We start from the raw sequence: 26,557 nt of genomic DNA on the forward strand, positions 1-26,557 counted from the left end.
GGGATGCGCATAAGCGCTTTGTGCCGCTCTGTATTGGAGCCTTTCATGTTATAAAACTTTTGCGCAATGAAAGATTGTTAATAGCCTTTCTTGTTCTGTCTTATCTATCATATGTTGCTGCCTCATTAATGTGCTATAAATGTAAAAGAAATGTATTTAATTTATTGCATATATTTATATATAATTATATTTACTTGTTTTTCATGAATGCATATTATAATACATAGAGCAATGTGTAACATTTTACCAGATTACAGCTATTTAATTTTATTTTTTCCCTCACTAAATAATGTTTTTTCTCTAAATGTTTAGATTTTATAAAATTCTTGTGAACTCATAATTTTTGTAGAGTAACTTTTGCTGCTGAATTATCACTATAATAGTATTTTTCTCATAGATTATGATTATATATTTTTTAATGTTATTTTTTTTTTATAATGAAGTTGTCTATATTTAGTAGATTGTGTGTAACACACAAAAGAGGGATGATCAGGTCAACACACACTGAGGTATAGAAAAAAAAAAAAGTGCTGGTATCGGATCGGTATTGTCTGATACTCAGAACTTTTGGTATCGGATCGGGATCGGTTCTGAATAAATGGTATCGTGCCACCCCTACTAAATATCAACAGTAAACATGCAAGTATACTAGACCAGCTAGTACTAACATGCTTTACTTGTATGCTTTTTGAAGAATTCATAGGTTAACAGAGAACTATCCAAAAGATAACTGAATGAAAAACTACAAACCTGGTACTTTAAGATGTCCACGTTGTAATAGGATGCAGCAGGGTTCTGCTCAGAGCTCTTCCTGAGGTACGCTGTCAGTGCAGGCATGTTCAGCCAAAAGTCTTTAGTGTTTGTGTCGCTCTGGGAGGAGTCACTGGAGTCACACACACACACACACACACACACAGAGAGAGAAAACACTATTAAGAGCTCAATAATTCATTGCTGCGTGTCATTGTAGCAGCATGGAACAACTAACCCTACTGCAGCAGCTCAACTATTAAATCACAAATCCCTCCTGATTTGATTAGTCATGCCTGGGAGCTGCTGGCACGAACTCGCACAACAGCAAAAAGGATGTGGGTGAGTGAGAGCAGCATGAGTTTAGCCTGAGCACTTGATGCTATGTCGAATCATGATGAAAATAAAAAGACTGTTACAAATATACAAAATATTTCAAGCCAGTCTCTCACTTATGCCCACCAAGGCTGCATTTATTTGATTAATAACACCGTAAAAATATTTATTTATTCCTGTGATGGCAAAGCTGAATTTTCAGCAGCCATTACTTTAGTCTTCAGTGTCACATGATCCTTCAGAACTCATTCTAATAGCTGATTTGCTGCTTAAGAAACATGTCTTTATTTTGGCAGTTATCAACAGGTGTGCTGCTTTTTGTAGAAACCGAGATACATGCTTTATAAGGATTCAGTTCAAAAGAACAACATTTATTCGAAATATAAATCTCTTGTAACATTAAAATGTCTTTACTATCACTTTTGGTCAATTTAATGCATCCTTGCTGAATTAAAATTTTTTACTACCTTTCCCAAAAAAATGTCAAACAATAATAATAATAATAATAATAAAAAAATACTGACCCAATGGTAGTGTAACACAAGCAGAAACACAAACTCACCTGTGCAGTAGTTGCTGGTTGGGCATGATTTGCTCTAATCTGCTAGTGTTTGAGAGTTTGAAGCCGAGTACAGCAGGAGACGGAGTAGAGGTGAAAATCTTAATGATGCCACTGGGGAAGGACAAGGTCATGTCTCCTGTGATCTTCACAATGCACCTAAAATCACATGTGAGGATTTTTAAAAATCATTTTACCGATATCACATTCAGAGCTGAGCATACATTACAATTCACATAAATTATTTCAGAAAATAAAAATGTTCCATTTTCAATTATTTTCTAAAACTGTATTAACTGTATTACTCTTTGATGTTTCTAGGCATGGAGATCACAATTGTACAACTCTCTATGTCAAAAGTATAGAATGTCCATAGAAGTCTGTATGGTCTTTGCAGGGCAGATGATGTGAAACTCACTTGCTGGGATCTGCTCCTTTGAAATAGGCATTAACTGATTCTGTGAATGCTACCGCAATGGGCAATGCATCCTGGGAAGCCAGTGTCACTGGACTGGGCCCACGAGAGGTCCCTATGAGAGAAAAGGAAAGAAAAAAAGAGAGACGAGAAAAAAAAAACCATTTAAAAACAGACATTTAAGTATGAATCAAAAATAGTAGGAGGAATGTGATTGAGTTCAGACAATTCAGACCTTCGCAGTGACAAACACTGAAAGATCAACAGGTAAAACTAAAAAGACATCTTTAAGCAATTTCTGCCAAGCATCCTCATCAGCCACAATACAACACAGCAGCACAATAGTCAGTTTTATGAGTAGAGATCATCCACGTTAGTTTGAGGCAAGAAAAATCCACCGCAGATCAAATGGCGTGTTACAGAATGGGAATAGGGTGTGGTTTAGCAGATGGGGCAATGCAGTTGGTTGATCAAGGACAGATGATCATTTCTGAGTTTGTTAGTAAGTTAGAACAAAATGTTCTTCTGGGTTCTTTCCACTGTACCTGCAGGAGTCTCACATCTCTTCTCAAATGTGGGCAGTTTCCCCACGAACAGATCGTCCTCTTAATTCAAAATGAAAGGAAGGAAACCAAAAAGAGAAAGAAAAATAGGCCGAGAGCACAACCCAACAGTGAAGGGTGAGGATGGAGTGATCTGGTAAGCGATGTGTTGACCATATAATGAAATAAAACGTGTAGAGCATTATTTGTGCATGTTAGCTTTCCTTAGATGTGGACATGAGTATAAAAAAACATTTTGGAAAAAAAACACGCAACAAATAACCCAATACATTAGATTTTTATTGTTATTTTATTGTGAATGCGGATGATGTGAATGCAGATTTTGTGTGGGCAGCTTGTGTTCATCTTAATGTGTGAAACTGAAGACTCACCGACAGTTGGTGTGTTGCTGGTGCTCAAGGAGGTGTTGGAGCTGAGAGAGGAGGAGCTCTCGGCACGAGCCAGAGGAGCAGCGGGAGGAGGGCTGGAGTTGGACATCTTAGGAGGGCTGAACGGTCGGCCCTGCAGAAAACAACTAACTGATTAATAATTCACTGCATTCAATCTTCATTTAGTTCGGGTTCAGTCCCTATACTATAGCCTGGGTGAGGTGGAATCAGGGAATATCTTCTTTACTCACAGCCTCATTGATGCCCATCAGTTTGCCTGCAGGCAGTTTGGGCCGGGATAATGGTCTTGGAGGCGGGACAATGGTTGCTGTGCCCAGGGGAGTGGTTGGCCTGTTTGGAGGTAGTACTGTGCCAAAAAAAAAAAAGATGTTCACAAATGTTAGAACCACAAGACGTGCAAAAAAGGGGAAAATACGGAAGTAGCACACTCAGAGCATGATTGAACCCAACAATGCTGAAAAACATTCAAAATGTTGCTACAATAGGTTTGACATCACACAGTCTTGCAGAAACAAGCTAACAGTCAAATCTATAGTTTATACCTAACGCACATGCAAGGGCCAACGTCACAATATAAACAAATGATAAATTATGGACAAAGTGAATACAGAAAATAAGTATAAAAAACTAAATCAAGTAAAGAAACGAAAAGAAACATCTGCACCTTTTAAACCATCTTAGTCATACTGTTTTGGAATTAGAAAATGCTGGATATGATATTTCTGAGCGAATTTGCAGACATATTTGCATTGAGATGCTTTGGCAGGTGAATCAAAAAAAAAAAAAAAAAAAAGCAAAACAAACTTAGGCCACATTTTCTTACTGCATCCAGCTAAAAAATGCATTATTTAAATCAATAATCAATGCAGAAAATGTAAAAAATAAATAGATTTTCATATTAATTTGAGTAACTTTACTGAGTTATTGAGTATACTGTATAAAACAAAACAAATCAAACTAAACTTGGGCCAAACATTTTCTTACTGCATCCAACTAAACAGTAATTATGACTATGATGGCTTACAGGTTTGTTACATTTGTATTACTTAAATCAATAATTAATGCAGAAAATGCAAAAATAAAATAAACATTTTCACCAATCAATCAAAAAATGTAAAATAAAATTCTAACTGGGGGAAAAAAACAAATAAATAAAAACCAAATCCACCAAATCGGTTACAATAAATGAAAACAAGTTACATAAAAAATTAGGTTTGTTAAATGCACAGTACATATCTCACTGTCATGTAGCCATGGGACAGTGTTTGAAAATGCTTAGAACTCTCACTCATTCCTCAATATTACCATACTGCATGGGTCGAGCTGGTGCTTCCTTTAGAGAGGGGGCACTCTCCTCTCTCCCAAAGCGGTCAAATGTGTCAACAGGCTCTCTGGAGAAAAGCTTGGACTGTTGAGAAACGGGCACTGACCGAGGCCTTGCTGGTTGATGAGACAGTCCACGACATGGCACAAAGGCATCATTAAAAGCAATCCATTGGCTCTGGGCCCAGGACGAAAATGCGTCTGGACCAGTGACGGGAGCACTGAGAGGGGGCTTGTGGGTAGCATAGTCCTTAGGAGCAGCCTGCAGAGCTGGAGGCACACTCATAGCTCGAGCTGGGCCAGGGTGGAGGGGAGCGACAGCCTCATCAGGGAGCTCCCAAGGAGAGGAGAGAACAGGGAACGGCGGAGTGCACGGCTTGGCAAGACCGGCAGGAGGAGGGAGTTTGGAGGGAAGGGGAAAAGCAGGAGCCTCGGTAATCTCAAGACTGACTGCTGAAGGAGAGGTGGGCTCCGACTGTAAATCCACTTCTGTTACAGGGGTCATCAGAGAGAAAAGAGTAATGCGCGGTTGTTAAAAATATACCACATACTGACAGGCATGTTGAAAAGGCTACATGGAGGAAATTAAAAAAACAACAACTGGAAAAAGCACAGAAGATCTAATCTGAATATGGAATACAGCTCTATATTTCACATAACTACATAAAAAAATGTCATATTTTAAACCAAAACTAGGAAAAACAGACCTTTTTAAATGAGGCAGTATCAGTGAAAATGATCAAAATATATAAAAAATATACAATTTAAAGTAAATCATAAGTATACAATGATTTAAAAAAAAGTAATAAAAATGAAAAAAGAAAATAACAAAATAAAAATAGAAATGACATTTTTAAAATAAAACAATACTATAAGTGTGAATAGAAATTATAAAAAAACAATGGTCAAAATATTGTAGAATCCTACTGAAATATGTACTTTTAAAGATCCCTAAAAAAACATATAGCAAGACAACCTGGTGATCGAAAGCAAACAACCAGCTAAACTTCATGCACCTCTGTCAGTCACAACTAATACAAATGCATACAATAAAACAAATAAAACACTATAACATAAATTAGTTGAAAATATTTAAAATGACATAACATTGTTAAAAGGTATGGGTCAATGTGTAAATTCTGTACTCACTCTTATGTCGCTTCAAACCTGTATGACTTTTTTTCCCCATGGGATTGAGTAAATGATTAACTTTTTTTTACATTTATGTAAACTTCCCTAAAATCACTCTGTTGAAAATACTCATATTCACAGATACATCTCTTAGAAATATTAGGGGTGAGTTCAAGCAAAACATTCCAATCATCATTCACATTTTTGCATATTTTGAGCAATTAGGGTCAGAGTCTGTTATGGAAAGAGTTTTATTCTGACGATCAAACCGCAAGCATGGGCAATAGCATTACCTGGGTCTTCAAAAACCCCATCATTTAACTGCAGTGGGAGAGATGTAGGGAAAGATGCAAAGAAGAGAGAAGCCAGGTCTGAGAAAAAAAAAAGCGTTGAACAAATACAAAGAATGAGAAAATAAAAGGAAATCAATATAAATAAGGCTCAATTAAAACACATGAGAGAAACAACACTTATCAAAAGCCAAAAAAAAATAAAAAACCTAAATAGCACAATAGCTCACAGCAGGGAAAAAAGCAAAAATGCAAGTGCAATACCTCGCTATGTTACTCACGTCCTATATCCTCTTCACTGCTCTTTTTGTTCCTTTGCCAGGTCAGACCCATAACAAGATCATGTTTGACAATGTCTGTGACATGGGGACTCCAAACTCCGCCCTCTGACCTCTGAAGGTGCCAATTAACTCTGGATTATGATTGGCCCTCGCAGCTAAGGTCAGAGCTTGAATGACGGGTTGGCTTTTTTTAGTGACTGCATTGAGTGGCTTAGCAAGAAAAGCGCTCACTTGTTTGCAAACGAATATAACATTCACCCTAGAATTTACCCACAATATATTTTCCAAAATAAAGGATTACAACATAGAATTAAAAAGTCTAAAACATTTTTTATAAAAAAATTAATAGCCACAAAAATAAATTTGTGTATATGACATACTGTCAATTCTGTGAAAATTTACATTGGGTTAAGACTACTATCAACTGCGCCATTCTCTAAGATATGGAAGCTCCTAATTCCCAGATGAGAAAATAACATTTCATTTCAACAATCAAGGTCAAGAGCTAAGGAGAGGGAGACGCGTAGAGCATGAGGGAGCACATATACTATACTATACTCACGGCATACACAAGGGGCTTTTTTTTGTAACACAAGTGCACATTTGTGTGTAAATGCCATAATTTGTCTTAAGAAATACAAGTATCCGTAAACAACTGAGATATATTTTTAAAAAGCCCATTCTGTAATTCCAAAATTTAAAAAATACAAAAACAAAAATAAACAAACCCGCAAATTAGAAACAAAGAAACAAACAACAACAACAAAAAATCCCATGGCATTCACAAAAGATTTCATACTAAAGCAGAGGACAGACTGAGTGAAGTCGCTGTGGGATACCAGGGTTTCCGTGACAACAGCAGCCTGAGCAAGCTCTCTAGAGGAGACTGTTGTGGACTGGAAAAGCCCAGACACTTTCACCAGCCTGTAAGCATCATCAATAATGAAGGAGGTCAGACCTAAGACAAGCCTCCCAGAGGCTGGGGGATGGAGGGGTGAATGACTTATGACTGTCTGCCTGTACAGTGTGTGTGTGTGTGTGTGTGTGTGTGGTCGATGAAGAACGTTCTGACTCCATGACTGTCAAGCTGAACTCTGTCATTAAGATGCTGACCCTGAGACATGTTTTAAATATAAATATTACTTGTAAATACTTGTGTGTGTGTGTGTAATATATACACACACACACACACACATACACACATACAGTACATATATATATATACACATTACATGCTCTTTTGTAGAGTTTATGTAAGATATAACACCTCGGATTTGGAATTATAAATGGTGTCTATTTGCTGTATTACAACAGACAGAGTTACCTGATGAGTGGGGTATAGAGGAGCTGGAGCTGGTGCTGGTCGGGCCAAATGGATCCAAAGACAGCAGGTCATTATTGGCTAATCTACTGTTTGAAGAAAAAAAAACATGACAAGTGAATAACTGGTTACAATGTTTTCCAAATAGAGTGACAGGGTTAACAGCAAAGCTTCTCTTACTCATTAAAGGATGTCTGCGGTATCTTGGGTCGTGCCAGTTCATCACCTGAAAAACAATGAGAAAACACACAAATGAGTCATGGGGCAACTCTTCAGGCTTCATGATCTGGAAGCAGTTGAAAGAAAACCCTTAAATTAAACAAAGAAATCCCTTTGCAAATGTAAGGGTTTTCTTAACTTTTTAACTAAGAGTTCTTACAACTGGGCATTGCTCATTAGGCCTTGATTTAAAATGCAACTCATGCGTTTCATGAAGTAAAAAGGACATTAACAAATTAAATACTAGATTGTTAAGAGAAAAACTACTGTTGGATGCCAGATAAAAAAAAAAACAATAGGGAACCCAGAAAATAAACTGCAGCAGTCATTTGGTTGAGTAAGGATAGTGTTTCTGACCATGAAGTGCCATGTCAAGTGGTTTAAAACTGGTAGTAAGTTGAGTACTACATGAGACACATGTTCTTGCAACCCCATTTATCACAGGTCAAGCATCAAATACATACATTTAAAATGACATGCTATAAATGTTCTGCATAGTACATTTTAAATGGTACATATTTGAGATCAAATCCCAAAGACATAGTGTATTATACACAAAGAACAAATGACAGTGTTAAAAGACAACAGATTAAATTAGTTACCAATGGTAATTTTGGTACAAATAATTTATTTTTTAGATTGCACATTTTGTTTTTATTTTTATTTTTTCAGCTTCAACGGAATCCCTCATTCCCACCAACACAAATGCAGCTACGGACCAAAAGAGAGTGTGGGTACGCTCAGCAGACTCACCTGACTTTGGTTTTATAGCAGGGTATGTTTGTTGTCGTGTCATTCCTACAGTAAGTATGTGTGAGATCCACATTTACAATAACATTCAGTACTGAATATTCTTTAGTTTATTCTAAGTTGCCCAGGTGCCGCATAAGAAATATATCTGTATATATTTATTTTTTTATGGTATCAGTTGATTTACTATTTAGAATACCTTATGCAGTCATTCAATGCTCATTCAAATTCTTTAAAACTCTAAATAATTTAATAACACTGTTAAATGTATTCTTTAATACATCTCAAAATAAACATCTATATAATGTCACGATGTTTAAAGCCAATTGTGGCTTTTAAATCAACAGATTTTTTTTGTGTTACTATTTTGTTTAGTAAATAAATAAATATATCACATTTTTTGGGCCATTTATCAGTTATATGCCATAACTTGAAAAGGACATTTGTGACCCTGGACCACAAAACCAGTCATAAGTCATTTGGGGTATATTTGCAGCAATAGCTAAAAATACATTGTATGGGTCAAAATTATTGATTTTTCTATTATGCCAAAAATCATTAGGATATTAAGTAAAGATCATGTTCCATTAAGATATTTTGTAAATTTCCTACTGTAAATATATTAAAACTTAATTTTTGATTAGTAATATGCATTGCTAAGAACTTCATTGGACAAATTTAGAGGCGATTTTTTCAATATTTTGATTTTTTGCACCCTCAGATTCCAGATTTTAAAATAGTTGTATCTCGGCCAAATATTGTCCTATCCTAACAAACCATACATCAATGGAAAGCTTATTTATTCAGCTTTCAGATGATGTATAAATCTAAATTTCGAAAATTTGACCCTTATGACTGGTTTTGTGGTCCAGAATCACATTTTGGCTCGACACCAATAAGCCATAAAATCAGTTTGTAAAAAGAAATTAAACATGGTTTCCTTAAAACATAATACTAAACACTATCACTAAAGATACTATCTATCTTTTGTGATTCCTGAAATAGCATCTTGGTGTGATTTCAGATAAAACATAACATCTATTGGATTAAAGGACTTCTGGGATAAAATTATCTGCCAGAACTTATCATTTTCAGCACGTGCAAGAGGTTTGCGGTAAATTCGCTCTTTGAAGAAATGTTTACCGTTCCAGTGCAAGAATAACAAAACATTTCTACTGTAAGCTCAATTACTGTCTTACGGATTTAAAGTATGTAAAACTTTCCTGGGAGGTTGAAATCGTCGCTCTTGATGTAAGAACATACCGCAGTGTAAACACTACATTCTGGCATGCATCTGTGTTCGTTTAAGCCACAATTTACTGGAAAAATGTAAAATTATGATGGATAGAAAAACATAAACACACAATTAAGCAGTTAATCTTGCTCATGGCTTAAGGAGGCAACGCTGTGCTACTCAGATGAGGAAAAAATGGGAGATGATGTTTATTTTCTCATGGGATGAGTTGGCTTTGGAGGGGTCACCGGAGCGAGATGAAGGAGGCTTGACGAGAAACGTCACGGCCAAGAAAAACTAAAAAGAGAAGTCAAAATGGCAGGCGCTCTCCAGAGCCAAACCTTCAGAGTGACAGAGGGATGGAGGGAGGATGAAAAAAAAAGAGGAATACTCACTGGATTGGTTCTTCTTCATATGAACCTGGAAATGAAAACAGGCTTTTATTAATGAGAGTGAGAGAGGAGTTATGAAAACAGCAGAAGACATGAAGTGCTTCATCCCCACATTCGTTCAATCGATATTGGCCTCACAGGACGACACACACACACACACACACACACACACACACACACACACACACACACACACACAGAAGAATGAGCAGAGAACCGCTCTATTAAGATTACATATTCAAACCATAAGTTCTGCATCAATATTCTGCAGGCAGTCTAAACACGAGAAAATGAGTGGCAGAGAATCCAACCAAATTCACTACCGGGATTGTTTTGAGGCTGAGAAATGTCAACAAGAGTCAACTAGCAAAACGGCAACAAATGCACAAAGATGGGAAGGCTTGGTTTATTGTGTATTTAAAGTGACTCATATGCAGCATCTCTGCCCGAAACTCTGTCAGAGTGGATGGAAAGAAATCTCACTTATTTTTGGTGCGTTCGATGAAAAGAAACACATCAGAACATCAACGTATGGACCATAAATGTAACTAAATGGTAAACCGTGAAGGAAAAACTGTGGAAACACAAACAAACACACACATGCATACAAATAGACATACACGCAAGGCAGGGTTTAGTCCCATAGGCAGAGAGTGGCAAATGGGTTCAATTACAGCACCCAGGCCACACACCCGCCAACGAAAAAGAGAGAGAGAGCACACATGAAGGGGAAAGAGAGACAACAGAAGACTAGGGGAAATGGAAAGCTCTATAATACCAATAATCTACAACAGATGACATGGCATTCGTCATCACCTAGATTTCCTGACTTAACCAAAACTACCATAAAACATATCCGCCTAAAAAATGAAACAAACAGGGCAATGAAAAGAAATGAGACTGAGAAGGAAAGGAAAGGAAACACAACTCTGATATGAGACACGAAGACAAATGTTCAGTTTGGTGAACGAGTGAGTTTTTCAGTTGTGCAAATATTTCAGAGGTTAATCTGAGTGATTACTGAGCACATTTGGGGCAAGAGAGAAAGCTCAAGCCTGGTGAAATGAATGATGAAGAGCCTCTCTAAAAGATGTGTGTTAATCCATCTCAAACAGAGCAAACAGAGGCGGCAGCGAAGGTGTCTAAAGTAAACTGTCGCCCCGGCTGTGCTCACTGAAAACACAAGCTGGCACTTGTGAGGATGTGTTATTGCAGAAATACATCACTCTGTCATTTCAAAGTGTCACAACGAGACGAAGAGCGAGGGATGCGGAGAGAGAATGTAAAACACACAAAAGGGTGAAACTGAGCAGTGGGACAGATGAAATCTTGGACAAAGAGAAATCACAGTTACAAACGATGTTACTGATATAACTAACCTAACCAATTTGTTTTTATTCTGTCCATAACACAGCAAATGTTTATCAGCTAATACCAATACGCTATCATTCAAAAGTTTGATTAAAACAATTTGTTTTAATGTTTATTGAAAGAAGGCTGCATTTATTTGAACAAAAATATTGTGAAAAAGTGTTACAATTTAAAAATGTCCATTTTCAACTTTTCTATTTTCTATTTTAATTTGTGTGATGTGATGCAAAGCTGAATTTTTTAGCAGCCATCACTTTAGTCTTTAGTGTCACATGATCTTTCAGAAATCATTCTAATATGCTGATTTGACGCTCAAGAGATATTTCTCATTATAATGATTAATGTTGAAAGTGCATAGATGCATAATATTTTTGTAGAATTTGGATTCTTCGATAAATAGACAGTTCAAAATAACAGCATTTACCTGAAATAAATCTTTTGTAACATTAAATGTCTTTTCTGTTACTTTTGATCAATTTAATGCATCCTCGATGAATAAAATCAATAACTTTTATTCAAAAGAAAAGGAAGAAAGCTGCAAACCATTCACAAGAATCAGGGATGTTTCGTTTATTTTTAACCAACTAGCTCTGAACATGTCAAGACATTGGTCGCCTAAAAACTATTAAACTAAACTTTTCTTTTACGGACACAGCTGTTGCATTCATGAGCCTTTGTGTGTGTGTGTGTGTGTGAGCGCGTTTACCTTCGTGATCTAACTCATTAGAAACAGAGTCCCTTCCGTGCTTCCTGTGGTGAGATTTCAGGCAGGAAGTTGCATGGGTTTGTTTACCAACAGCACACACACACACAGATGGTCCACAGGCTCACAGTGTGTGCAGGAGGAACTGCTTGACCACACAACTGTACACGCGCACACACACACGCACACACTTCATTTCTAACATTAAATGACAGAATAGCAGATCATCTTTGTGTGACGTCACCCATTATGTCATCGTGACTAACTCAGACACAAACACTTGAGATGAATAAAATTCTAACATCCTTTGGGCCAACATAATATTATTTTCAATGAGCTAGTTAAATCCTTATAATGACCACAGGTGCATAACGAACACGCACGCAAAATACAACTGCACTCAGGCTCACAAATCAGGATGGAGAAAAAAAGGGTGAAAGCATTTAAAGCATCTCTATGGACCGCCTGTAAATATCATAATCAAATAGTGCCCTCTAGTGTCTGCTGGGCCAATGGAGGTTCTTGGAGGATGAGATGAAGTGTGGGAAGCAGAAACATGACTGCAAATGATATCAACCAATCACAAGTCTCTTTGCTGACAGTGTACAATCACTCTTTATAGAGGGAGACCAGCTTGCATTATTCTGTGAATGAATGTAAGGTCTGTATGCGAGGACCTTTACACTTGGTGTGTGTGCTGGTGTGAGGCGTCTCTTACGGCAGGGGTGGGCGAGAGCGAGATGTTTCCAATGGAGGCCTTCAGCTCGTCGATGGTGGCTTTGTGCTGGTGTGTGCCGTTGTTTGTCTGCACGGGTTTGATCTGGACGTGGAATTTTCTTGGCTCGTCCTCATCTTCTGAGTCACTGGATGAATAAAAGGAGTTCTCTTTGGCATGTGATCAGAACTGTTAAGGAACATGGTTGTGGGGGCATGAAAGTTTGTCTATAGTATCATGGGTTACGAAGATCAGATTGTGTATTTTATTTACATTTTTTTTTTACATATTCTAATCCACACAGAGCGATGACATAGCTTTGGTAAAGAAAAAAAACTAAAGAAAATCTGATGGGAAAGAATGACTTGGCAGCGATTCAGATAAAAGTGCAACAAAGAAAGTTATCACACTATGTTCTCAAGCCAAAAAAAAAGTGTTCAGAGTTTACACTGAGTAGAGGCGATGAAAGAGATAAAGGAAAATGTTTCTGTGACCGAGATGAAAGTGTGTGTGTGTGTGTGAGAGAGAGGGATGGGGAGAATGGAAGAGATGGATCTGGAGTAAGGATATCATTCTCGTTGACTTCTGGTCGGATACAGAAGCCCTCCTCGTCCAGCTGAGGCACATTCTGCAGAAAAACACAGAACACACCACAGACAAAAAATCCTATTATTTACACTCTTCAATACATCACAACACAAGGAGAGTCCGACTGAGGTAAAATACACTATTGTTAGCAATATCGCAAGAAGTATACACACTATGTTGTCTTTACTTAACATTGCAAGAATTATAGACAATCCTTCAACAACATTAGGTCACCACTCACGGCGTTATGAAGATCTATAGCACCGTAGAAACCCGGGGGAGCTCCATTGGAAGCGTTCTGAAAGAAGGACGAACAAAAGGAGCATTGTGGGTGAGACTCAAATGGAGTTTCTCCAAAATAACAAGAAAGAGCATACTTTGATCAGAAGAAATTAGTTTCATGTTATGAAATGACAGAAAAATACCTTTGGCTTTGTATTAAAACATTCAAAATATGAATAATTTTCTTCAATAATAATGATAATAAACAAAATTATTAATTGTATAGAAAAAAAGAAAAGCGTATACTCACAACTGCTTCTACTTCAGTCGATTCACTATTCAAGACAGAGAAACGTTTATTAGAGAATAATACTTAATTTTACCACAAATGCAAAATTACTATGCAACTATAACTTATTATAATTACTCAAACACAATAATTATTGCTCTAAATTGCAAAAACTCTCCATAGCAAAAATGAGTTTACTTCTCTCAACCTTCTCTCAAGTTTTGTCAAATAAAATTATAACAAGTATTTCACAAAATACTATGAAGAACAGTAAGTTTGAGAATTTAAAATTACTGATAGAAATAGTTTAATTCTTTAAATGCATAAAGAGCAAGTGAGATCACATTAAAGTAAAAGTCAACACTTACGTGGAATCTGTGTCTTTATCTTTTCGTCGGCCTGGTATGGTAAAGGTTTTCCTTTTTCTGGGTTTTGCACCTAAACAGACATATGCAATGATTATCACAAATCTAGACAAATACTGAAACACATCCTAAAATAGATACTATGCTGTTTAACAGAACACAAAGGCTATAAAACTAAAAGTCTAAGTAAATTGTTATAAAGAGATGTAATCAGAGATATTAAACAGAAATTATATATTCTATATTTTTCCTATAAAAAAACGAAAATGGGAACGGAGAGAAAAATTAATGCAGACCTTCTGTGGCGATTGAGACATTACATTCCTCGAATTCAATGGGCCCTGTAATGACAACAGACAAACAAATACAAATGATTGAAGGGATGTCATGTTACAGTATTTAGAAATCAAGAATTATGATATGGTGTAATATTTAATATTAAAACTTTTTTGTTTTGTTTTTACAGCGTTTCATAAAATCATGCACATAAATCCACAAAAACAGTGACACACACACACACACGCACGCATGCACACGTAGGTCAGATTTTTTGGCAAGCAAATTTACAGAGTCATCGGAGGGTCTGGTGACAATCAGCACGATCTGACTTCCCCTTTAAGCCAGAGCATTTAGTTCACAGCCAGCATACAACACACACTAATAGATGCACACACACACACACACACAAATGCTTGGAAGCACTTCTGATTTTAACCTCAGAAATCAAATATACACACAAATCCAATACAATGACGTGTAGCATTGATAACACTCAGTCAAATGCTGTACACTAGCCCACACTGAAAATATGAATATAACACACAGACTTGCTGCAAAATACAACAAACTGCATGCTTCATTTCTTGCTCATCAATTTTGCATATTTACCTCCAAGCTTTTACACTTGCAACATGACCCATTTCCACACTGACACATGGGTGAAGGGATTTAAACAAACACTGTATTTCGCTTCTTAGGGTTTTGCAGTCATGACCTAACAACATGTCAGCCAAGTTTTTATTTCAGAGTTCAGGTAAAACGCAAAATAACAGTATTCAAAATGAAATCTAATTTTAATCTTACTAACCTCAGTTGGTTTGGGCTATAGATTCTCAATAAATACCCTGAGCAGCATATAAATATTAATTCTGTGCTTTCGTGACTGGCCGTAAAGAGAGGAGAGATGCCCCTCAGTGCTCTAAGAGCCCTTTAGAGCGTGTTTTCTTTTGTGTTAATGCACGTAAAAGCTAATGCTTGTCCAAGAAAACGAAAGACAGCATTTTACTACCACCAGACCTCAGCAAGAGAGCCCGGGGCGCTATTTTCATTGCACAGAAAATGCCTTGACCTGAAAAAACAAAAGTGTGTGATATTTAACTCGAGCGGTTCAATAGAGTTTCCCTGGAGAATGGTGGCTGCGAGCGGACCTCATGTGCACTGTTCAGAGCAGTCACGACAGGCACACATCACACACACTGACGTAGATACAGTATGACCAATCTACTCTACTGCACCAGATCACTTCACCCTTTTAGCTCTCTGTTTTGTTTGTTTGAGATCATCTCTGATCAAACAATCTGAACTAAATGACACATACTGTCAGTTTACACACATACCCAAACACACACACACACAAAAATGAAAGACCCACTTCAATTGAAATCATATTAAATATATCAAATTATTTGATTCATTTGAACTACACACGGTCTTATTAGGGACATAGCACAGACATTTATGGTTTTTGCTGTTATGTAATAATTCTGTGTAATATTTATAAACAAACTCTAACCTTCAGAAAACCTTTTGCATTTTTAGATAAAAAACCTAAACAAAACAAAATCAAAACAACTGCAAAAGAAAATGAAACAAAACAACAACAAAAACCAAACCGAAACAAAACAAAACAAAAAAACACCAAACCAAAACAAAACAAAACAAAAAGCACAAAACCAAAACAAAACAAAACAAAACCAAACCTTATCCTTCTGAGGATCTTCAAATCAGATTTAGCTAAAATTTTCATCAACCTTGTCTCCAAATAATAGTCAAATTAGAAAGAATATGCACAAATATGTAATATTTCATATTCATTACAACAAATCAGCAAGTGTCTAAACAGGTTTATAAAACCGGACAATGGAGATTAATCTCCAAGATTTCCATGCAGCTGCTGGACCAAAAAAAAAAAAAAAAGTTTCATCTAAATTAGGTGATGTCAGGTGAGGGACGTGCAAATGACAACACTTCCAGGCTCCATCTAACAATATTTATGCACACAAATCCAAACATCAGACACAACAATGCCATCTAAACCTGGAAAAGGGTATTGGGTTTTGTTTAAACTTGTGTAAGCAGACAGACTGCTTTGTTTACATGAACACATGTGTGTATTTATGTGTGTGTGGGTTTATAGCAATACTTTGAGGAAACATTGCTGTGAAAATGTCCACAGAAGTTAGCTAAGTCTAAGATTGTCATCGAAAAGAAAAATAGTTCAAAAGTCAGTTTTATATATATATATATATATTTTAAAAAATCAGTCAAGTTGAGTTTCTATTATTGCTGGTCTTTAGTAATTATAGTTAGATTTATTAAAACAACAACAACAACAATGTCTAAGGTTTATTTAGATAGCTAGGTAAATATATGATTTTGTGAATGCTCGTACACATGCGTGTTTGTATATGAGAGGCACATGCAGTCATGCATTAAAACTGAGGATGTTTTTTTTTAAATTGCATATGCTGAGCATGGGCTCTTGGATGGTGCAGCAAGGAGAGTTTGCGTGTTTGGCCGGCAGCCAGTTCACAGCCCAGCTGGATATCACTGAACTGCTCTTGCAACCTCCCTACAGCCCAGCGTGTCACTTCGGGATTGTTTCCGTGGTACAAAGTTTGTTCAACCTCTCTCTCTCTCTATACTGGTTAGGGCTGCTCTGATTTCATCAGTGTGCCACACAGGTTATTGCTCTGACAGCGGCGCAATCCCTAATGAACAGCTTGATATGGGGGAAGGAATGTTTTATTGACCAAAACAGTTTTAGTCTCAATTAATTCTGCTGTCAAAACAAATGAAGGGCAACCAAAAGTTTGGCAAAAGCCAAACTATTAACATTGATGATAAGACATATTTCTTGAGCACCAAATCAGCATATTAGAAAGATTTCTGATGGATAATGTGACACACAGCCATTCAGCAAATAAATTAAGAATAAATATTCAAGAATAAACGACATACATTAATAAATGACATAAAATATATTAAATTGAAAAACTGAAAACAGTTCTTTTAAATGAAAAAACCTTAAATGCTAATGTGTGTTAATTATATTAACTGTGTTGTATTCTAAGTAGTGCTGTCAAACGATTAATAGCGAATTAATAGCGAAGTTTTTGTTTACATAATATATGTGTGTGTAATGTGTATATTTATTATGTATACATAAAGACACACACCTACAGCATATATTTTGAAAAATATTTACATGTATATATTTATATTCATAAAATGTATATTATATATAAATATTTAATATATAAATGTAACATGTTTTTCTTAAATATATACATGCATGTGTGTGTATTTATACATACATAATAAATATACACAGTACATACACATATACTATGTAAACAAAAACTTTTATTTTGGATGCGATTAATCGTTTGACAGCACTAATTATAAGTAACTATGTAATCATTTTTTGTTATTGATAATACAATATAATATATATATAATAGAGAGTTGTGGGAAAACTATATTATAGCTTAAGTGTGTAATTAATTTCTGTTTTCCATTAGCGTCACCAAACAAGAAAAAATTATTGTTTTCAAAACATAACAAAAACAAGATAGTCCCACCTCAAACTCATGCCATTGGCTAAGCTGATGTCAAGGTGTCAGGACGTTCAAAAAACACAGCAAATGTTTTGAAACGTCCCTAAGAGAGGTCAAATATTTTAAGATGCCATACAGCTTTCAAGCCAAGAAAAAGGCAAAATCCAGTGTCTAGTGTACAACATTTTATAGTGTTAATATAATTGCTGGCTAAACTGGTTTAATTACACCCCACACCCCTTTAGCTTCAAGCTAAATTATATTCTCTATGTGAAATGTGAAAAAACTTCCACCCTGTGAAAGGAGGGAGAATCAGGAGGTTAAACGAAAGATCTCGGAGGAATAAGTGAGGAAAAATAGCAAGAGCACAGGGGGAAGTGTAGCCGTGTCAAACTCTATCAATTTCTAGTAGCTTAAGCTTATGTAAAGGTGGGCAAGCTTGACATTCCACTTAGCATGTGACGCTAGCGTTAGCATGTGACGGCCAGTGCTTGCTGAGACCAGGGCTGAAAACCCCTGTAAGGGTCAGAGCTCCACAAATCCTCCAGTGTAAACTTCACCGTGCTACAGCAGTCAAGTCAAACATACTCCATTTGTGGGTTTACAGTGCAGACTAATGCTTATTTTTATCATTAAGTCAGTTGGTTATGAACTCATGACCAGTCTTGTTAATAATATCAAGAGCAAAGTATTTCAGTGCCAGAGGTTAATGCCGTGTGTGAGAGATTTAGCTGTGTTACCTGGTCTCTCTTTGCCGGTTCCTTTGCTTTCTGCCAGTTTCTGTATGAGGCTCTCAACGGAAGTGTTCTCCATGTTTTTCACAAACTCTTCTTGGACCTTACAAATAATAAAACATAAAAAAACATTACATGCACTCATTCAGTATGTTCATGCGACAACACAGCAGAGAGTATATAATAAAAGTACATTTGTATGTTAATGCAGTAGACATATAATGGGCATAAAAGCATGAAAAGCATCAATTATCTTTTTTGGTTCCATAAAAACATATTTTAGATTTATTTGGTTTATGTTATGTTACCCTTTAAAGTACCATATGACACATTTGGTTTAGTTAAAATTAACATGTTAAAAAGTAACATGCTTATTCATAAACTTTATGATAAATTAACTTAATTTAGAAAAATTTACTAATACATGTAAAGTTAACATTAACTGTGATTTACATTAAACTATGTTAACAAATCAAACCTTATGGTGACCACACATTTTTTGTGTGTTTCAACAAAACAAAGATTGACATCAGTAGGAAGATTAAAAGGGTTTCTACCACAGACTGTATGTATGAATATTCCTTGTCCAATTGTACCAAAGGGGCCCAGTAAGCTCTTAAAAGGCCAGGAAAAACTAAGTGACACTGACTGTACAACTGTACCAAGACTTTGTTCAGAATTGGCAGCATTTGGGTCTGAACTCACTTGACCGGGCAAAATAGGTCACAGACTGCTCACTCTTCAGAGCAGACTTTATGTCATTTGATAGTATGGTCATAACATGAAGGGAATGCTAAATAATGAGATATTTATGTTGCACATCATACGTGCAAGCTCCAAAGATTTTAAATGTGAACATCTTTCTGACACACACTCCTACGTCATCGACTGCTGTGCTCCTATTCTTCAATGCACAGCAGTTGTAGCAGTGTGTGAAAAAATACATATACACAAATACAGTACCATTCAAAAGTTCCAGAAGATTCAGTAAGAATTTTTTGGATATAAATGAATTATTTTACTCAGTAGGAATGCATTAAATCATGATCAAAAGTGACACTGAATTAAAATCTGGTCTTATGGTCATCGGCGCTACATTATGTGTTATGATCACTGCCTTCACTCTGAGCGTTTCACCCCATTACCAGCACTAGAGCTGTATCCCATGCAAGCAAGATTGAGGTTTTGGAAAAGGATAGGGTTGAGAGCTAGGGCACGCAATGAGGATGTGACTAGTGACATTATTTCCCCGGGTGATCACTTTGACTGTCTTTGTTTTTATAGGCCTCAAGGGATGGTGACAAATGCAATATGTCTGCCACACATCTCCACTGCTGACGCAATGCTTAGCTTTCATAGCTGATGTGTTTTCACACAGCACTTCATAAAGTGTTTGTCAGTTTGATTCAGTATCCATGTCCTTTTTGCCTGTTTGTGGACCAGAGGAGCTGATTGACATGTAAAGCTGTGTAAAAAAAATCTTCAATACATTTTTTTGAAGCCATGACCCAAACCAACCAGCTCTGAAACAGGGTTATAATAGTTTACAACTAAAACCATAAAAAAACATATTTATTATTTGAAACCAAGTAAATGTTAACTGAAATTAAATTGACTATTTTCATTTAGTTTAACTTGATGTACTAAAATAACAAAAACTGAAAAAAAAAACTTAATAGACATTTAAAAAAACAAATAACTAACACTTTAAAACTAAAATAATGGAAAATATAAAAAATGAAAACATTCAAAATATTAAATCAAATCTACAATGGTATTTTAACAATACTAAAATAATAGTGGTCTGAAATGATTTACTTCACTAAAAAAAAGACAAGTGTAAGTGTCCCAACTTCTTTTATGAGGTAAAAACAATCCTAGACTAAATTATGTAACTGAAAAAAAAATAAATAAAATTATATATATATATACTGTATATACACACACACACACACACCAATTCCATGTATAAAACAAATCTTAAAAATATTATAATGTTATAATATAACTTAATTTATTGCAAAATATTTAGATATTCAGTATACAAATATGTAAGTAACTTAAGAGTGTAGTGAAGGTGCTTCATGGGAGAGGGTAGTGGGTTCAAGGGTTGTGTAGTACTTTACTGGGGATTTGGAAACTTAACACTTTTTTTATGATCTTGAAATCACTGCCCATTAACCACACAGATGCATATACCATCACTTTCTTGAAAGACAATTTGAATTTGGCCTAATCTCTTCTTTCAAAGATGCATGCCATTATTCCATTTTTCTTGCTCTGCCATTCCACTTCTAGATCCCGTTGTTACATCAAGATCTCAAAACTAATGTCAAGTATAGACGATCAGGGACACTAACTGTTGCATGAGCAAATGCTGCACTTGAAAGTAGATTCAACTCTTAAGCATGCAACAGAAACAGTATAAACATAATAACCACAGAAAAACTCAAATCTTATTTCTCCACGGACTCAAAGCTGAACACAAGGGTGTGTGTGGTTAGGAGGAAGCCCAAACCAGAGCATGCAACAGTTCTGTGGTCAATAACCAGTAAAATGCCAAACAGAGACGGTTTTGCTGTGGGTGTGTAGAAATGCACATTCAGTTGCCTTCACGGAAATGTATTTCAGTGAATAAAAGTGTTTGCATATGTTATAAATCACTCTGAATTAGAGGCATTTGGTTTGCTGATTGATAAGGAAGGACTAATTAGACAGCCTCGTGTTATGAAGTTCATTTCTGCTTATCTGACTTATATACATTTAAGGGTCTCTGGCGCCCTCTACAGTTAAACGATGATACAACAGCCAGGTCTCATAGACTTAATTCAGTGTTGCCAGACCTTTTCAGCATTGAATTTCATTACTATTTCAGTTGTTTTGAGATTACTGGATAAGGACTATGTGTGTGTATTTCTTTGCTTACCTCTCCTATCTGTATGTGTGTCTCTTCAACAGACTGACAGTATGAATGGATAATCTCCTGCATACGCAGTACATGCTCCTCTTCAATGCCCTGGAATTTCTGTAGACACAAACACACAACCTTTAATTGACTTATCTTTCTGAAATGGTGCAAAAGCAGTTTAAAAATGGATAATACTAGTTTTAGTCAGTCTCGAAAAGTGAAGCTGAAAGCAGATGTTGGTAATGATACTTAATCAGACAGAATCTTTTTCCACAACAATCCTGTGTCTGTGTGTCTCTACATAAGACCCATTCTTATATTGTTGGCACAACTCTACGGTTAGCCTATTTGGGTGGTCTGACTAGCTAAGAAGCACGTAACATGCACAAACACAGTGAAAATAAATATGCATGTGTGTACGTGGGATGTGTGTGTGTCAAGGATGGATGCATGCCTGATTTGCTGTTTATGCTCCTCTCAGACTGACAGTAGGGTTTTAGAAGATTTAAGTGGAAGAGGAGAAAAAGATGAGGAAATGAGCGGAAACAAGATAATGACAGTATAAGTCAGAGCATGTGTGACCACAGGGGAAAAAACGTGTTTGTGCATGTGTGTGTGGATCATGTAAAGAAACATCAATGAAAAGCTTAAGCTTTTGTATGTTTGAGGACTCCGTGGCTCTGATTTGGGACTGAAAAATAAGTGTGCGGGATGGGTAAGAGTGTTTCCTGCACAAAGCTACTGAATTTAAAACCCCAAAGGCAAAAGACACTATATTTAGAAATTATATATTAAGTTGTGAGCTTACAGTCTTCAGTGTGATGAGATAAAAAAACAAAGATAATGTACCACAAAATAATGCAGAGATGAAAAAAAAGTAATTTTTAAAAATGGAAAAATAATTGTGTATATATTTTATATATAAATAATTACTATATTTAATGTCATATTAATTTAGTGTGTCTGATATTAATATTGTTAATCCATATCAAGCTCTAATTGATATGATAAAAGCTCTAATAACTCAACAACATACAAATACGCATCACACACACACACACACACACCCTGCAGAGACAATTAGCCACCTCAACAAACACACTCATGCACACTTCACACAGTCGTACCTGTGCGGTTTCTGTCATTCTTTGCTCAAATTCTGTCTTTGCATTGGCATATTTCTCCACATATGACTTGTAGGTCTCTGTGGCTTTCTTGACCTTCAGTCCAGCCTGCAAACAAACAACACAAAACAGACAGAGAGAAATTTACATATGAAGAGTTCCAATGCAAAAGCCTCTAAAAGCCATCTTGGTCAAAAATGAGATAACGATGCTGAGTAAATGCTCTCCACACATAGTATGTTCATCAAGTACTTTCACTTCAAATGCGCTAAATCCCAGCCTCAACCCATTCAGAAGTACCAGTACCTACATAGAAACCTATACACAGAAAGAAATGCTAATTCTAAAGAAAAACATCAGACGTACTTTAGAGGCTTTTGCATCTGAACTCTTCATATTTAGACACCTTAGAGAATGTGTTTTGAAATTTCCTTTGTATCTGCTGAAGTGCCTCTAACATCTAGCACAGCTTAACTCAGTGGATGAAGGGAGATTCCTACATGGAATAATCCTGCAAACTTTCAAGTATTATTCAGTAGTACTCGGATGCAAAACTTCTGGGCTACCATTCATGTATGTATAAGTCTGAGTGTACCTTGTCCAGGTCTCTCTGTGTGGCCCCCTCTTTGCGCATGCGTTCTTGCTCTAGTGTCTTGTTGATATAGTTCTCTTTGCTCTTCTGTAAGGCCTGTGACACACTCTGGATGTTCTGCACAGCCTCCAGCGTGGACGCCACCTCCTCCTTTGTCTACAAACCAGAGAAACCAGAAAGAGCTTTAGTATTATTCTCATCTTTAAAAAATGTAATGTGCACAGTCCTAATTGTCTCGCTTGTCCACAAGCCTTGAATTTATAGAATTTATATTACACAATACACTCTATGAACTAACTTCAAGGTTGAGGCTGCCACTCATTCAACCGGTAACTGTTGTACATTCTGGGCTATCTCAAATATATTTAAAAATCATGGTTGTATTATTAGTACAGCCTTTAATTTATGCTGCCAGGTGAAAAGTGTCATTAAATTACTGTCACTAAGCTAAAGCAGGCTTAATTTTCTTCATTTTATACATTAAAAAAAATTTTTTAATGCCCATATATACGACCCATAACCGGTCAAATGTTTTTGAAACCAGTCTCTTCTGCTCACCAAAGCTGCAGTAATAGTAATATTGAGAAATATTATTTCAATTTAAAATAGCTGTTTTCTACATAAATATATTTTCAAATGTAATTTAATTGCTTTGATCAAAGCAGAATTTTCAGCATCATTACTCCAGTCCTCAGTGACACATGATCCTTCAGAAATTATTCTAATATGCTGATTTGCTGCTCTGTTATGATCAATAATTATTGGTGCTTAATCATTAATAATGGTTCTTATTATTATCAATATTGAAATTTTTTTCTGTCATATTTTTGTGAAAACCATGATACATTTTATTTTTCAGGATTCTTAGAAAGCTCAAAATAGCATCATTTATGTGAAATCTTTTGTAACATTATGTCTTTGTCACTTTTTATCAATTTAATTTGTCCTTGCGGAAGACTGGAATAATGATGCTGAAAATTCAGCTTTGAATCACAGGAATAAATTATATTTTAAAATATATTAAAAAGTTATTTTAAATTGAAATAATATTTCACAGTATTAGTGTTTTTATTGTATTTTTGATAAAAAATCTTAATGAGCCCAAATTTTTGACTGGTTATGATTTACAGTAAATTTACCATTCAATTTCACAATGATTATAAACTTGGATATTTAAGAAAGTCTACATCATTTAAATAAACTGAAATGGATCAGCAGAGAGCTTAAAATGTCAAATTACATTTGCAGATATTTCAAAATTGATTTAACAAAGTACCAACAGATGCTGAATTAAATATGAAGTATGAAACACACTGAAGAAATCAGGCCATGACTGGAAAAGAGCCATTAGGTTTCTGTTTGTGCAACTTGTACACATATTTAATATGTGCAAATATGCATAAGTTTACAGAGCAAAACAAAAAACGTGAGATGAAAAAATACTGAGAAGATAAACCCAGCTGGCATGTCTTGTCACCCCAAGACCCCTCACCACCTGACACACAGAGAAGCACATTCAAATCTGTTTTCTGTTTAATGACAGCACCTGGCTGATGTTCTTTGATGCGTTTAAAATGAGGTTCTGCTGTAACTGCAAGATATCAAACACTGTTTCTCTGCACATGCACAAAAACATGTTCACTCAAGAGACTTGACTTTTTTTCTTTTTCATCCCTTCTTCTGTAGCTGTGCAGAAAAATAAACTGAAAAACAAGCAAGCCTGGGATCTTATTAGAATTAATTATTTAATTACTAATATAAATCATATTGATTATTAATATAAATCAAAATGACCTTAAAGAAATATATATTTCTCTCCATTCATGTGGCTGAATAATTAAATAAGCAATAATAATTAATGAATAAATAATAATAATATCACCTAAAGATTACTACTACCACCATTAATAATTTTTGTTTCGTTTTCTCAAAAAACAAAACTCAAGATAACCTTCTTTTGACAACAAATTGACAAAATAACAAATGTCAAATTAGTACTATTACTATTATTATTCTTACTACAAGATTCATTTTTAGAAGTTTTAATGGGAGGATGAGGACCATATCCATGAACAGTTAATAGTGGGACATTCTGTAGTACAGCAGACCATTATTATTAATATGCAATTATATCTCCATTTCATATGATACTCCTCACTCTGTTTTTGAAAGATGGATATGGGTTTTATCTTACAGTGATTACATACCAGACCTCTGACCTTTTTTAAGGAACGACATGTGTACCGCAGACTCATTTCGCTGAGAAATTGGGTTCATACTTCGCTATGCGGCATGTTATGAGCAAACTTACATGGATATAAATCAAACACCAAAGATGACGGCAGCTCCCATACCTTCTTATGATTTTTGGCTTGTTCCTCCACATATTTCTGGACTTCCTTGATGAGCTCTTGAAGTTTGCGGACCAGCTCCATGTGACATGCTGCCAGTTTTTCGGTGGACTGTTTAAACACATCCCACACCGGCGCAAACGTCCTGTGGAACAAATGGCCGTTTCATTTTCTTCTCTAGGCATAATACTCCACACACATTGTACAAATAAAACGGAAAATGTGTTAAACATGATTTGTGATTTAACACCAAGGTGTGTTTATTCTCTCGATATCAGATTTATCCTCTGGTCCTGCTGTTTTTAATGGAACGGCTCTGTGCAAGGTTTAATGACACTATAATGTCTGTACTGACAATATGATATGTGAGGGGGGTGCGAAATTCATGTTCTGCGGAATAAAGCACCGCAGGCCAGTAAAATACCAGCTTTCATCTTACACAACTGCATCTAGCATATTTTGCAAATAGTTATTGTACAAACCTTGGCTATTTCAGGACCATAATAGCAATAACAATGAGTTAATTGCTTTCTTCCTGCAGATCTTTTTGAAGTAGCTTATGAAGTTTCGCCTGACTGCCAATATGTCTCACAATAGCAGGGAAAGTACAGCAAGCTTGCCAGAATAAAGTTTACATAGAATAAAGATTCAAAAATGTTCCAGGCAGGTAAGTGAACAGTTGTGGGTATTCATTTAGTTTCCTAGCATGTAATGAGCTTGGGCTTTCATGGATAAAGCCTGAGAGACGTTGAAATGATGTGGGTTTTCCAGCTCATTATAAATACATTATTGAAATGAAGTTC

General features: G+C 35.9%; 1 protein-coding gene across 4 annotated transcripts in view; it reads right to left on the reverse strand.

The window, feature by feature from the left end:
- fcho2 (FCH and mu domain containing endocytic adaptor 2) overlaps window positions 1-26,557 on the reverse strand; it is a 39,115-nt gene that overhangs the window by 1,638 nt on the left and 10,920 nt on the right. Inside the window, exons 4-24 of one of the 4 annotated variants that reach the window (XM_016525835.1) lie at window positions 25,758-25,899; window positions 23,407-23,559; window positions 22,815-22,919; window positions 21,706-21,804; window positions 18,786-18,882; window positions 14,503-14,547; window positions 14,210-14,279; window positions 13,863-13,887; window positions 13,572-13,628; window positions 13,313-13,370; window positions 12,746-12,921; window positions 9,957-9,981; window positions 7,539-7,584; window positions 7,362-7,447; window positions 4,318-4,824; window positions 3,243-3,358; window positions 2,995-3,124; window positions 2,606-2,665; window positions 2,064-2,175; window positions 1,649-1,804; window positions 751-883 (exon numbers count right to left, since the gene is read on the reverse strand). In XM_016525835.1, coding sequence (XP_016381321.1) covers window positions 751-883; window positions 1,649-1,804; window positions 2,064-2,175; window positions 2,606-2,665; window positions 2,995-3,124; window positions 3,243-3,358; window positions 4,318-4,824; window positions 7,362-7,447; window positions 7,539-7,584; window positions 9,957-9,981; window positions 12,746-12,921; window positions 13,313-13,370; window positions 13,572-13,628; window positions 13,863-13,887; window positions 14,210-14,279; window positions 14,503-14,547; window positions 18,786-18,882; window positions 21,706-21,804; window positions 22,815-22,919; window positions 23,407-23,559; window positions 25,758-25,899 — 2,398 coding nt within the window. The remainder of the gene's footprint in view (window positions 1-750; window positions 884-1,648; window positions 1,805-2,063; window positions 2,176-2,605; window positions 2,666-2,994; window positions 3,125-3,242; window positions 3,359-4,317; window positions 4,825-7,361; window positions 7,448-7,538; window positions 7,585-9,956; window positions 9,982-12,745; window positions 12,922-13,312; window positions 13,371-13,571; window positions 13,629-13,862; window positions 13,888-14,209; window positions 14,280-14,502; window positions 14,548-18,785; window positions 18,883-21,705; window positions 21,805-22,814; window positions 22,920-23,406; window positions 23,560-25,757; window positions 25,900-26,557) is intronic. The other 3 variants (XM_016525836.1, XM_016525837.1, XM_016525838.1) reach the window with 3 other exon arrangements.

The sequence above is a fragment of the Sinocyclocheilus rhinocerous genome, unplaced genomic scaffold (assembly GCF_001515625.1).
Source record: "Sinocyclocheilus rhinocerous isolate Xijiao unplaced genomic scaffold, SAMN03320098_v1.1 scaffold873, whole genome shotgun sequence".
NCBI lineage: Eukaryota > Metazoa > Chordata > Actinopteri > Cypriniformes > Cyprinidae > Sinocyclocheilus > Sinocyclocheilus rhinocerous.